Source organism: Cenococcum geophilum (assembly GCF_001692895.1).
Source record: "Cenococcum geophilum 1.58 unplaced genomic scaffold K441scaffold_10, whole genome shotgun sequence".
Lineage (NCBI taxonomy): Eukaryota > Fungi > Ascomycota > Dothideomycetes > Gloniales > Gloniaceae > Cenococcum > Cenococcum geophilum.
The window spans coordinates 1,132,492-1,147,298 of record NW_027137568.1 but is presented as its reverse complement, the minus strand read 5'-3'; the positions used below and the strand labels follow the sequence as shown (position 1 = coordinate 1,147,298).

General features: G+C 39.8%; 2 protein-coding genes across 2 annotated transcripts; both read right to left on the bottom strand.

Annotated features, from left to right (window-relative positions):
* Positions 1–347: 347 nt before the first annotated feature.
* On the bottom strand, positions 348–1,884 carry K441DRAFT_655944 (uncharacterized protein). Its single transcript, XM_067647940.1, has 3 exons — positions 1,785–1,884; positions 1,723–1,731; positions 348–1,671 (listed from the first exon to the last, which is right to left on the bottom strand). The coding sequence occupies exons 1-3, from the start codon at positions 1,789–1,791 to the stop codon at positions 596–598; spliced, it is 1,092 nt and encodes a 363-aa protein (XP_067506748.1). The 5' UTR covers positions 1,792–1,884; the 3' UTR covers positions 348–595.
* A 1,187-nt stretch (positions 1,885–3,071) lies between these two features.
* Positions 3,072–3,973, bottom strand: K441DRAFT_16459 (uncharacterized protein). The gene is made up of 3 exons (XM_067640278.1): positions 3,322–3,973; positions 3,181–3,268; positions 3,072–3,120 (listed from the first exon to the last, which is right to left on the bottom strand). The coding sequence occupies exons 1-2, from the start codon at positions 3,737–3,739 to the stop codon at positions 3,183–3,185; spliced, it is 504 nt and encodes a 167-aa protein (XP_067506747.1). The 5' UTR covers positions 3,740–3,973; the 3' UTR covers positions 3,072–3,120; positions 3,181–3,182.
* Positions 3,974–14,807: the final 10,834 nt, after the last annotated feature.

The following is a 14,807-nucleotide window of genomic DNA, read 5'->3' as shown; positions in this document are numbered from 1 at the left end:
CATCGGAGGTGGTGTATATAAGGAAGATTTGTCTGTAGCCCTGCAGAAGATCGTCAGCTTTTCTAAACCAAATTTAAGCTTACCAAAATATATCGTCAGCCGTCTTTACCGACACTATCTGGTTCACCAGCCTTTACTTAGTTGCCAGAGGACACAAAAAGCAGTAATTAGATGAGCGGTATACCGGTTATGTGGCAGAAGTTATAGCAAGGATGGCTCCAGCAGCTGCATTAAATTCAGCGCCGTCGTCGTCGTCAAAATCCATGGCAATAAGAGTGGTAGGCAGGAGTGATATGAGGTTATTCGGCAGAGCTCCGCAGGATCTGCAGAATCTGCAGGATTGCTTACTACTAAGCCGCATATAGAACGCCTCCTTACCGACGGTTACAAAACGTCAAATTCGACAAGGCTTTGCATACTGCGCCGAGCCTTCTATATAGGGCCTAGTTGATTACGAAAGAACGCCATAATATTAAGGTGTAAGATACTAGGAGGCAACCCCTGCCCCGACCGCGCAAGTTGTCTATTAGCGTTCGCCGAACAAATTTGAACATCCATCCATTCCCGCCCACTCAAAATTCCTGCACGCCTCCTTTCACGACCCATAACTCACACTCCACATACGCCCCGTTGAGTCCGTCCCTCCCACATACCCAAACCCACTCCCATCCGTCCCCCCAAAGCTCCCTCCGCTCGTACTCCAGCTCTGACCCCCTCCTCCACCACCCGCTGCCATTGCCTGCACCATGAGATTCCCCATCGCAATCGGCATCCCCTCTAGCCCATATCTTCCATCCGCCTCCACCCACCATCTTCCCGGTATCGGCGTGATCCCCATCATCTGCAGCTGTAGCGCGTCCGTCGCGTGGATCTGCCGCCCGTTAATGAAGACACCGGTCGTGGAGGGCCCGGACGCGTCGGCAGGGAGCGGGCCCCCGAGTGGCAGGCCCGGTGCGATCGCGCCAAGGCACGGGCCGCCGTCTAGGCCCCAGGCGCCGCTGCGGGCGTCGTACCAGTACCGCCCTGGCTGCACGGGGACCAGGGCGTGGCGTTGCAAGAGGGAGGGTGATGTGGGATCCAAGGCGACGCGATTCACGATGATGACGCCGGCGGCCGGGGTGGGGTTGGGTGCGTAGGTCGGGGCTTGCTGCGGCATAGAGTTGGTGTAGGTTGGTACGGGGGAAAAAGCTTCACGAATGACGTTGCCCACTATGGAGCGGAAGGACGACCGGCGGCGTTGCGGCTGAGGGGGAGGAGCGGATGTGAAGGCGTTGGGTGGAGCTGTGGGTGAAGTGGGTGGAGAACCGTACGCTACGGCAGGTGCCCAGGAATAGGGGTTTGCGAGACTAGACGGTGGTATGCCGCCCGCGTATGGTGAAGCTTGCTGCGGTCCCTGGGTGGGTGAGTAGTAGGGTTGTGAAGTCTGCTGTGAGTTCTGCGGAGACTGATAGTGGCCCTGCGGATTTTGCTGCATGTTTTGCGGAGATTGGGAGTAGGGCTGTTGAGTTTGCCGTAGGTTGTGCGGAGGTGGTGCGTAGGCTTGTGATGTTGGGGCGTTGGTGATAGACGCAGGATATGATCCGCCATTTGCGGATGGCAACGGTGATGCATATGGCGTGCGGCTGGTGGAAGGAGGCGGTGGAGGATACCAACCTGAATATTGATTCTGGTCTTCTATACGGTGAGCAGCAGTGTGATTGGAGGACCCTGGTCATGGCTTACGATTGTTCTCTAGAGATGCATTATTAGCAAAAGTTCGTGGAAGAGAATAATAGCTCACGTGCCTGCCATGGTCGTTGTTCGTCCTGGTTATCCCGCTTTTAAGTCCTTAACCCTTTCAATAATGTGGTTCTGGCCCGCGAAGGTTCCTGATATCCATAAGGACGACGGAGATGATCAATGATGCATTTGTCCTATTATAGCGGGGTAGGCGGGGTAAATTTGTGCCAAGAGTCACCGGGAAGAGCCACGAAATTCATGCTTCCACCATACAATTGCGGAAGTTCCGTTCTCGTCTTGTCCGAGACTGTTACTTCCCCCTTTGCTCGGTTAATGTGAAATTAGAAGGCAAATCAATCCAAGAGGGAAAATGTCGGATTCCGCATCAGGTAGAAGTTCAAAAACTGAAGTATTGCATCTAGCTAGCTATGATTTGCCCAGACCCAAGTAGAAGAGTGCCCCGCCGGATACTCTTGGCCAATTGCTGATCACCAGTCCAGGATCAAACGACCGGTAATCACAACGTGAGTTGCAAGGAACCAGTTGGTTTGGAGCATTGTATGCGGCATATTACATTACTACATTAAGCGATAATAGCTGTTGGATGGCAGGCAGTGGAAATTTCATGATCTTAACCAAATTCTCTATACCCCTGACAGCAGGCCGGTTCCATCATTTATCTTAATTCACGAATCTCCTTCGCCTAGAGACATGTTTTCCACCTACGCTGTAGTTCGCTCGCGAGAAGCAAGCCCCAAATTTGGATCTTTAGTAGCTATGCTGCATCCTTCCTCTTCTATAGACCAAAGAAGCATTATCTAATGCCACTCAGGTATCCTGGGGAGTGTTTTCTGCTGCCATGNCGGCAGCATCGACACCAATTGGATGGTGGTTGCAATAAGCTGCCGTCCCAGCCTCGCATGCATCCCATCATCTGCGAGATAAAAACCGACCACACTGAGATTTTCGAACTCTCGAGGCTCCAAGGTTGATGTCCACTATAGAAATAAGTAAATTGTAAGCACCCTTTCGGAGCAAAGTTCCCACTAGAACATTTCTACGCAAGCGCTATTTCTATTTTGCGTTCTTAGGCATCTGTGAGTACTCTCGTTCTCTAAATGCAGTATGGAGCTATTCTATTTGGAAATTGGTATGATGCCCTGCCACCTATGAAGGTTCGAGGGAGTACACTAAAAGCACCACGACACCCAGAACCCAGGTTCAGGCGTCCCAGAAGCCCCAAAGAAAACGAAGTCAGGTCGGGAGGCCACCGAATGCGACGAACCACGAACGGAATTTAAAGATGCCGCTTCTTCCTCGATAGTTGAGGCGTGCCTTAGCAGTATATGTAAGAGATACAATTGACCTCAGATTTAGTCTGGTAAACACGAAGTCAACGCCCTTCATGCCCTGTAAAATGAGTCTTCATGATATATTATTAGAAGTGTGGCATTGACATACCGCTAAAATAGAATCACGAATGCTGCACAATAATTTTCAAGGTGTTTGAAGAAGTCATCTGCATTTTCGACAACGTCGAAGTTGCGCCCTCGAAATTTCATTAGCTCGTTAGACATCGCACCAGCAGGTTTGAGAACGTACGACATTCAACCCATATGCTGTTCATCTCCATATAGTGCTCGATAAGAAGAGTGTTTCCACCTACCATTAATGCATACGACCTGATATCGAATGCATTATTTAGTGGGTGGAGATCTCCACAGCAATAGAGGAAGAGCCGAATTAAAGATTTCAAGGCTTTACGAAATTCTCTGCTAGTGCGACGAAGAACACGGGTAAAGCTACTTGCCAGGTCGAAGGTACCATATACTATCATCAACAAACAGAGGGTATAGAATAGGGTCGGCCAGTCTTCAGGTCGACCTCGGAGAAGCAGTTTCTGGGCTGTCTGAAACGTTTTCCGGAGAAGAAAACGGAGTGTATTAGTGTGTTCCTTCCGGTCGTTTGGCAACTCGTAATCTTCCGACATCTGCCAAAGTTCGATTGATGGGCACAGCATTTGGCCACTAAGGGGTCTTCTTGGATGAGGATGCAGTTCGGCTTCCACCACCTGCCAGTGTTTACAGTCGAGGTCTTCGTCTATCACCCGGCCGTAGGGAAGGTTGGCGCCGATTTGTGACAGATCATGGGATATCACTAGACATCGGAGAGCGAGCAAGACCAGTATGTCCTCGTCTGCTTCCCAGAGGTCCCTACCCTCAACTTGCAGGAGGGATTTCTGGTAGTTAGCAGCCGACGAGATGATATCTTCCGTAATTTGTTCGTAGTCGTTCCAGCGAACCTGGATTGTTTCAAACTGATTTAGGAATTTGACATGCGCCGTGTCGCGCTCCTCTGGCACAGAATCGCCATTCACGAACCACGGCAAGTCCACGATAGCGGACTCGAAACCCTTTTCTCGACCCAGACTCGTGTAGTCGACGGCTATTTTCCAGTGAATGGGACCGGTGCGCAAAATCCAGACCCCGTCAGCGAGCTCGGTGAGTTCTGTTAGTGAAGTTAGCTGGGCTAGCCATGGAATAGGGAAGAGCGTTAGGTGGCAAGCTCTACCTACTAGATGGTACCTGTTCCCAATTATCTGCCAATAATCCTCTTGTGCAGTCTAGAAGCGACGGTTCATGTCCACGGTCGTCGACACAAGTCTGACAGATGGTTCGGGAGTCGCACTACAGATTGTCAGCTAGTATTTCCAGACATAGTAAAGTAATAGATCAAAGTCTTACCGGCTTGTCTAGAAGAATGCATCTCCAACACTTGGGGTCTGCCGTCTTCAAATTTCTTCCGCTGGTGGTGGAATATAACGGTGAATGCCGATCATCCTGGGCTTTTCTTGAGGTATTATTAGTGGACGTCGAGACAAGACTTGGAAGGGGTTTCTTACGTGGCGTTGAACCCATATTTCGTCAACATTTGCTGCATCACACCGCTGTTCTCGGCAAGGTAGAGAGACCGAATTGTAGCCTGGTCCAAATCCCAGTCATCTTTAGTGAGGTCGGTGGGCATGATGAATTAGACACAGCACGAAGATAAGAAGCTTAGTAAGGAGCAAATACAGATTTCGCTTCACATGAACCTCTCGCGGTGAGAACGGTACTTGTACCCGCGTCCAGTGGGGTCGTAGCGAAACGGTGATGGGGCTGCATTTGCACCGCGATATGATTGGCTGGTGCCAGAATCTTTTCAGGAGCGTTCTCCCATTCATTGGCTGTTCCCGGCCTCGAGCTTGTTCCTCCATGACCGCTACGAGTGAGCAGCCTTCCTATTAGCCGTTTTTAGAATTGCGCGTAAATTCGCCCGAAGCTCTCATCCTGTAAGCGCTAGCAGGGAAGGTGGCCGACGCGCTTCGGCGACACCCTTGTTGCGAACAAGCGTGGTAGAACTTTTGAAAGAGGAGGATATTCATCTCGGACATTCTTTTAATCGAATCCTAGTCTTTCGTTTAGCTAGTTCCCGCTATAAGGCGGCCCCTGCGGCCCACCGAACGAAGCCCCAGAGCCCCAATGGCTGCTTTAACCCCTAAACGCGTATTAGCAACACCACCTCTAGACCCGCTAGTAGCTTCACTAAGACGTACAAAGAAACCGAGCGCGAAGGTATAAGAGGCCTAGCAGTTACTAAGGACACGAGCCTAAATATTAGTATAGTTTAAATAGTAAATAACCGCACTATAAACCGGACTATAAGCTATACAGCATATACTGCCTCTATTCCCTATAGTAAGAGTCTCTACCTTACCTAAATATAAAGGAGGAGGTATTAATTATAATAAATTTTATTAACTTATTAAAAGCCTTAAAGAAATTATAGTATAGTAGAGCAATATTATTATAAACCAGAATAGCATTATTAAGAGTATTAAAAATAACCTTATAGACATTAAATTGGAATAGTAAAGCCTTAAAAAGCAAAATGCTAAACTCTAAAAGGCTATCTGGTCCTTACAAGCGTAACTAAACACTCCCTTAGCTCTAACATAATTATAGGCATTAATAGCGGCTAGTAGAGGCATAGTAAGGTTAGAGATAACCTTACTATAAATAATAAGCGCCAGGAACCCCAAGGAACCTAATTAATAGTTAGTAATAGATATTAGCTAAGCAGGTTTAGAGGTAATAGAGAGAATAACTACTACTAAAGTAGTAAAGTAAACTATTATATAAGGTATAAAGGATATTAAGGGGCTTACGGGAGCTATACTTAAGGACTTCCGCGTATAGCGAACAAGCGACAGCGCAAGCATTATTAGATTCTTAGTAGAAAAAGATAAAGAAGCTATATTTAGGTAGACGACTACTTAATAGCTTAAACTATATATCCCTAGGGCAAGGCTTATTGGACCTAAGTGGTATATAATTAAGGCGGACTAGGTTAAAGTACCTTTAGCAATAAACATTAATAGCGGAAAAGTAAGTAAGTCAGCTATAGAGCGCTTTAGGGTAGAAAATAGGGTAGAGGTATATATAATAAAATGGCTAGGACAATTAAGGCCGCGTAGCTAGTATATATTAATAATTATTAAAATAGCAATAAAGGAGGATATAGAGAAGCTGCTTATGTTAAATAACATATTATTTAGGGGAGGCGCGATTATTATATTACTATTTAAGGAGCAATATACCCCTATAGCATGCTATAAATATAAAAGGTTTAAACATAGGGCTAGAAACTATACGCGACCTAATATATGCAAAATATATAGGCGGGAAGGCTATCTCTGGTATAAGATAGTAAATCTATACTACGTAAACTACTAGGGTCCTTATTAAGCCTTATACCGTAAATACCTAGTATATAGGAAAGAGATAGATAGGATTCTTATATAATAGCGCTATAAATAGAGAACTTTAGATTCTTTAGGCGAATATAAAAAAGTATAGGGAGGCGTAGTATGCGCTATATAATAACGAAGCGCTAGCGGACTTTTACTTTATTCTAGGCTAGGAGCCTTACTACTTTCTCTTAGATAGGGAAGTAGTGCTAGCTAGCTTAAATCCCTAGTAAATAAGGTTTGTCCTAATAAGTAGGCAGTAGCGGTATCCCCTAGTTAAGTTATATATCTAGGCATCTAGAAAGCTAGCAGCTATATAGCTATAGGTAGATTTAGTAGACATTATAGCGGTAGTAGCGCATATTAGCTAAAGAAGACTTATAATTATATTAGTATATATTCTAAATAGATATTTAAGGAGAACTAAGAAAGAGAACCTAGAGGAGCTCTTTAGTAGACTAGAGATAATTAATAGGCTAATCTAGGGTAAACTATTACGCGACCTATACACTAAGGTAGTAATTATAGGTAACTTTAATCGGCATAATTTACTATAGGGAGGAAGTTATATTAGTACTATATTAACGTAGGAAGAAAGCGCGCCAATTATTAACTTTATAGCGGACCGGTTACTCTAGAGCCTACTTTTAGTAGAAATACCTACGTTTAAAAGCAACGTGGGGCAAACATTAATAATTAACCTTATGCTTACAACCTTAGGCCTAGTAAGTAAACTAGTAAAGTGCGCTATCTAGGAGTATAAGTATGGATTAAACTATAGAGCTATCTATACTAGCTTCTAGGTTAATATAGACATATAGAAGAGCTAGGAGAGGCTGCTTATTAAGAATATAAACTAGGATAAGATATAAGAAGATATAGAGCAATAGAAAGAGATAGGATTCCCTATAGAAAATATAAACGAAATAGTTAACTACCTTAACAGGTAGGTTAATAAAGCCCTTAAAGTATACTGCTAACGGGCCAAACTATTACTGTATATAAAAAGATAGTAGAATAAAGACTTTATAACGCTAAGGAAGTTATATATATACTAGAGAAATAGGAATAGCGTAATATAAAGGCAAGGAAGGGACAACCCTAAGCTATATAATGTTACAGCAAGAGCGAAGAAGCTCTTTTATAGGACTATTTGGCGATATAGGAAGCTCTATTAGGACGAATTCCTTAGTAACAGTAATAATATATAGAAAGCGTCAAAATACCTTAATCCGCAGGCTATATCCGCGTTCGCTAGAATACCACTAATTAAGAAAGATAGAGAATAGGGAGAAGTTATTATAGAGAACTATAATATTATAAGAGAACTACTCCAGGCATTCTTTCTGGTCCCGCCACTATGCGAATAAAAGGAGGAAGCTATAACTAGCTATAACTAATTGCTATAGAAGCCCATCGCTAAATATAAGGTTAAGGCAGCTATATTTAGGGCTAGCCTAGATAAGGCTCCTAGAAGGGACGGCCTACTAGCTAGGGTGTGGCGAGAGCTATAGCCCGTACTAAGTAGTAAGATTACCACTCTTTTTACTAAATTACTTAAGATAAGAAAGGTACCCTAGGAATAAAAGGTAGTAAAGATTATACCGCTATAGAAGCTAAAGCGGGGGGACTATACAGTAGCAAATAACTATAGGCCGATCTCCCTCCTCTTAATACTAGGAAAAGTACTTAAATTACTAATAGCGGAGAGAATAGTATACCTAGTGGAGGAACATAGCCTATTACCTAAGACGCACTTTAGAGCTAGGAAGCAAAGGTTGACAATATATACGCTATTATATCTCTATAAGGACGTATTTAGAGCATAAAGAGGAAAAAAGACGCTGTCTTTAATATTATTTAATATTAAGGGTGTGTATAATAATATGGCTATAGAGCCAGAAATTAGGAGATTACGGCAGCGTTAAATACCTTAGACGATTATATAATGGGTATAGAACTTTTATATAAACCGTTAAGCCTATATTCTAGTTAATAGATATATATTAAAGGTATAGGCGCTCCCACAGGTAGGTCTCCCATAGGGATTAGCACTAGCCCTAATACTCTTTCTATTCTTTAATGCGGATCTTATATAAAGTACACCTAAAAATAGCAGCTCTATAGCCTTTATTAACGACTACTCGGCATAGGTTATAGGCCCTACAGCGGAGGAAAACACGCAGATTATCTAGGGCGAGATTATACTAATGCTTAAGAAATAAAAGAGGACTAGTGGAGCCTAATTTAAAGCGAAGAAAACGTTATTTATCTACCTTACTAGATATAAAGAAGTAGGTAGGGATGCTACCACACCGCTCCAATTTAAAGGAAAAGGGATCCCCCCGACTTAGGAAGTTAAAATCCTTAGGGTAATCCTTAATAAGGAGCTACGGTTTAAGGCGCACCTAGTAAATAAGGCAGGTAAAGCCACTAAGGTAGCGCTAGTATTGCGTAGATTAAAGGGACTATAGTTTAAGAGCGTTAAGCAGCTAGCTAAGAGCTTAGTCCTACTAGTAGTAGACTATATATTATTAATATGGTACCTGCTTATAATATAAAAGTTAATATAGCTCCTCTAGTAGGCGCAGAGGATTATGGTATAAGCTATTATTAGGGGGTTCCGCTCCGTTACCCTACTAATAGCGGAAGTAGAAGCTAGCTTACTTTCTTTTAAGTAAAGGCTATATAACCAGGCTATCGCGTTCTAGGTGTTAATCTATAAACTAGGCAAATTATATCCTTATTAGATAATTTAAAGATAGAGGCTCTATAAACGGCACTAATCGCCGCTTTAAAGGACAGTAGAGATATATAAGGATGTCCAGGTAAATAGGGTGCTAGAGGTTAAACTATATATATACCCGCTATAGGTAGCTAAGCCTAATATAGTAATATATAAGGACAAAGATTATACTTAAGCTATTATTAAAGACTATAAGCTAGGGTAGGTTAATATATACGTTAATACATTAGTATATAATAGTAGGGCAGGAGTTAGTGTATATGCTACGCTATTTAAAGCAACGCTTTTAAAAACGGTAGTAAGCTCTAATTAGGCCAACGCCTACCTTATAGAGCTTTTAGTAATTAGTAAGGTAGCTAACTAGCCGTAGGACCCTATATACACGGCTATTAACTAAGTAGGTTTTCCAATACCTATATCTAGTATAAGAATATTCTCTAACTTATAATTAGCGTTACTATTAGTATAGAGCTAGAAGGCTAGAGCCTGCTAGGAAATAGTTATAAAGATCTTAAAGAAGCTTTAGCTGAATAATGTTACGCTATACTGGATTCTAGGCCACTTAGGATTTATAAAAAATAAAAAAGCTGATAAGCTTGCTAAAGTAGTAATAAGACTAAAGAGCGAGGAGCCACTATAGAGAGACGGCCTCTTATGGTACCTTATAACGTAAGTGTTAAAAAGAGCTAAGATAATAATAGAACCGCTTTTATTAGGAAGATTTAATACGGGTAAGTTTATAAGGAAAATTAACGCAGCACTCTACCTTAGAAAGGCTGTAGGATTATACTAGTAGCTAATTAGCTTAGAAGCTGCTATCCTTACGTAGCTATGGATTAGCAAGTTATTTCTAAAGGAATATCTCCACAAAATTAATGCATTAGAGACGGCGTTATGCAACTATAGGCTTATAGAGTTAATATAGCACTTCTTTTTCTTTTATAGGAGGTAGGCGTAGTAGAGGATTAAACTAAGAGAGTAATATAGAGATTGATTTGGGGATCTATTATATATATTAGGAGGCTACTTATATAGACAAGAAGGAGGTAGGAATATTAACGGCCTAATTAAGCGCTAGAAGCTAGACATTAGCATAGTTAAAGCTATAATTAAATTTATAAAGGAGACCGGACGTTTATATCTAAGTATATAAGATATAGAGAGCATAGAAGCCGATATTAATAAGTAAAAACTCTTAAGAATTTCTCCTCTAATTATCTAACTAAATATACCGCGAGCCTCCTCTATACGTGCCTCTACTAGTGCGTCGCCAATTAAGAAGCGTATAACGCTAAAATAGCCCTACGGACATAAGGCATTGAAAACTACTTACTTAGGCTTACCTTTAAACTCTAACTTTCTTTAATAGTAATATATTACTTTCCTTTATTTTTTCCTTAGTTAAGTATAGTGTTAGGTAATAGATATATAGTTTTTATAGTTGGCTTCTAAACTAGAGCAAGCATGTTAATAGCAGGAAGTATTTAGTTAGCGCTTTATAACGGCCTATACCCTAAATAGTGCATAGCTATAATAGAATATATATATATACATACGTTGCGAATAATAAAACTTTTAAAAGAGGAGGATATTTATCTCGGATATTCTTTTAATTAAATCCTAGTCTTTTATTTAACTAGTTCCCGCTATAAGGCGGCCCCTATAACTTACTAAATAAAGCCTTAAAGCCCTAATAGCTGCTTTGACCCCTAAACGCGTATTAGTAACACCACCTCTAAACCTACTAGTAGCTCTACTAAGACGTATAAAGAAACTAAGCGCGAAGGTATAAGAGGCTTAGCAGTTACTAAGGATATAAGCCTAAATATTAGTATAGTTTAAATAGTAGACAACCGCACTATAAACCGGACTATAAGCTATATAGCATATACTACCTCTATTCCCTATAGTAAGAGTCTCTACCTTACCCGAACGTAAAGGAGGAGGTATTAATTATAATAAATTTTATTAACTTATTAAAAGCCTTAAAGAAACTATAATATAGTAGAGCAATATTATTATAAACTAGAATAGCATTATTAAGAGCATTAAAAATAACCTTATAAATATTAAATTAAAATAGTAAAGCCTTAAAAAGTAAAACGCTAAACTCTAAAAGGCTATCTGGTCCTTATAAACGCAACTAAACACTTCCTTAGCTCTAATATAATTATAGGCATTAGTAGCGGCTAGTAGAGGTATAGCAGGGTTAAAGATAACCTTATTATAAATAATAAGCGCTAGGAACCCTAAGGAACCTAATTAATAGCTAGTAATAAATATTAGTTAAGCAGGTTTAAAGGTAATAGAAAGGGTAGCTACTACTAAAGTAGTAAAGTAAACTATTATATAAGGTATAAAGGATATTAAGGGGCTTACGGGAGCTATACTTAAGAACTTCTGCGTATAGCGAATAAGCGACAGCATAAGTATTATTAAATTCTTGGTGGAAAAAGATAAAGAAGCTGCGTTTAGGTAGATAACTACTTAATAGCTTAAACCGCATATCCTTAAGGCGAGGCTTATTAGACCTAAGTAGTATACGGTTAAGGTAGACTAGGTTAAAGTACCTTTAGCAATAAATATTAATAGTAGAAAAGTAAGTAAGTTAGTTATAGAGCACTTTAAGGTAGAGAATAGGGTAGAGGTATATATAATAAGATAGCTAGGACAACTAAGGCCGCGCGGCTAGTACGTATTAGTAATTGTTAAAGTAGCAATAAAGGAGGATATAGAGAAGCTGCTTATATTAGATAACGTATTATTTAGGGGAGGCGCGATTATTATATTACTATTTAAGGAGCAACGTACCTCTATAGCATGCTATAAATACAGAAGGTTTAGACATAGGGCTAAAAACTATATATAACCTAATATATGCGAAATATATAGGCGGGAAGGCTATCTTTGGTATAAGATAGTAAATCTACACTACGTAAACTGCTAGGGTCCTTACTAAACCTTATACCGTAAATACTTAGTATATAGGAAAGAGATGGATAGGATTCTTATATAATAGCGCTATAAATAAAGAACTTTAAATTTTTTAGGCGAATATAAAGAAGTACAGGAAGGTATAGTATGCGCTATATAATAATAAAGCGCTAGCGGACTTCCACTTTATTTTAGGCTAAAAGCCTTACTACTTTCTTTTAAATGGGGAAGTAGTGCTAGCTAGCTTAAATCCCTAGTAAATAAGGTTCGTCCTAATAGGCAGGCAGCAGTGGTATCCCCTAGTTAGGTTATATATCTAGGTATCTAAAGAGCTAGCAGCTATATAGCTATAGGTAGATTTAGTAGATATTACGGCGGTAGTAGCGCATGTTGGCTAAAGGAGACTTATAATTATATCGGTATATATTCCAGATAGATATTTAAGGAAAACTAAGGAAGAAAACCTAGAGGAGCTCTTTAGTAGACTAGAGATAATTAATAGGCTAATCTAGGGTAAACTATTACGCGACCTATATACCAAGGTAGTAATTATAGGTAACTTTAATCGGCATAATCTACTATAGGGAGGAAGTTATATTAGTACTATATTAACGCAGAAAGAAAGCGCGCTAATTATCGACTTTATAGCGGACTAGTTACTTTAGAGCCTACTTTTAGTAGGAATACTTATATTTAAAAGTAATACGGGGCGAATATTAACAATTAACCTTATACTTATAACCCTAGGCCTAGTAAGTAAACTAGTAAAGTACACTATCTAAAAATATAAGTATAGATTAGACTATAAAGCTATTTATACTAGCTTTTAGGTTAATATAAATATGTAAAAGAGCTAAAAAAGGCTACTTATTAAAAATATAAACTAGAATAAGATATAAGAAGATATAGAGCGATAGAAAGAGATAGGATTCCCTATAGAAAATATAGACGAAATAGTTAACTACCTTAACAGGTGGGTTAATAAAGCCCTTAAAGCACACTACTAATGGGCTAGACTATTACTATATATAAAAAAATAATAGAACGAAGACCTTATAACGCTAAGGAAGTTATATATATACTAAAGGAACAGAAATAGCGCAATATAGAGGCAAGAAAGGGATAACCCTAAGCTATATAATATTGTAGTAAGAGTAAAGAAGCTCTTTTATAAGACTATTTAGCGATATAGAAAGCTCTATTAGGATAAATTCCTTAGTAATAGTAATAATATATAGAAAGCGTTGAAATACCTTAATCTATAGGCTATATCCGCGTTCGCTAGAATACCGCTAATTAAAAAAAAATAGAGGATAGGGAGAAGTTATTATAGAGAACTATAATATTGCAAGAGAACTACTCTAGGCATTCTTTCCGGTCCTACTACTATGCGAATAAAAGGAGGAAGTTATAACTAGCTATAACTAATTACTATAAAAGCCTATCGCTAAATATAAGGTTAAGGTAGCTATATTTAGGGCTAGCCTAAATAAGGCTCCTAAAAGAGACGGCCTACTAGCTAGGGTATAGCAAGAGCTATGGCCCGTACTAAGTGGTAAAATTACTACTCTTTTTACCAAATTATTTAAGATAGGAAAGGTACCCTAGAAATAGAAGGTAGTAAAGATTATGCTGCTATAGAAGCTAAAGTGGGGGGACTATATAATAGCAAATAACTATAGGCCGATCTCCCTCCTTCTAACGCTAGAAAAAGCACTTAAATTGCTAGTAGTAAAGAGGATAATATACTTAGTGGAGAAATATAGCCTATTACCTAAGACGTACTTTAGAGCTAGGAAGCAAAGGTTAATAATATATACGCTATTATATCTCTATAAGGACGTATTTAGAGCATAAAAAGAAAAAAAGACGCTATCTTTAGTATTATTTAATATTAAGGGTGCGTATAATAATATAGCTATAGAGCCAGAAATTAGGAGATTACAGCAGCGGTAGATACCTTAGACAATTATATAATAGGTATAGGACTTTTATATAAACTATTAAGCCTATATCCTAGTTAATAAATATATATTAGAGGTATAGGCGCTCCTATAAGCGGGTCTCCTATAGGGATTAGCACTAACCCTAATACTCTTTTTATTCTTTAATGCGGATCTTATATAAAGCGCACCTAGAAATAGTAGCTCTATAGCCTTTATTAATAACTACTTAGTATAGGTTATAGGCCCTACAGCGGAGGAAAACACGTAGATTATCTAGGGTAAGATTATACTAATACTTAAGAAATAGGAGAGGACTAGTGGAGCCTAATTTAAAGTAAAGAAAACGTTATTTATCTACCTTACTAGATATAAAGAAGCAGGTAGGGATACTACCACGCCGCTCTAATTTAAAGGAAAAGGGATCCCCCTAACTTAGGAAGTTAAAATCCTTAGGGTAATCCTTAATAAGGAGCTATAGTTTAAGGCGTACTTAGTAAATAAGGTAGATAAAGCTACTAAGGTGGCGCTAGCGTTACATAGATTAAAGGGACTATAGTTTAAGAGCGTTAAGCAGCTAGCTAAGAGCTTGGTCCTACTAGTAGTAGACTATATATTACTAATATAGTACCCGCTTACAATATAAGAGTTAATATAGCTTCTCTAGTAGGCGTAG

Bases quoted from the DNA above. Each gene is read 5' to 3' on its own strand.
- K441DRAFT_16459 (XM_067640278.1), bottom strand. From the start codon at position 3,739: ATGCTGTGCCCATCAATCGAACTTTGGCAGATGTCGGAAGATTACGAG. The intron at 3,269-3,321 runs GTACGTTCTCAA...TGAAATTTCGAG, and splicing joins CAGCATATGGGTTGAATGTC to GGCGCAACTTCGACGTTGTC.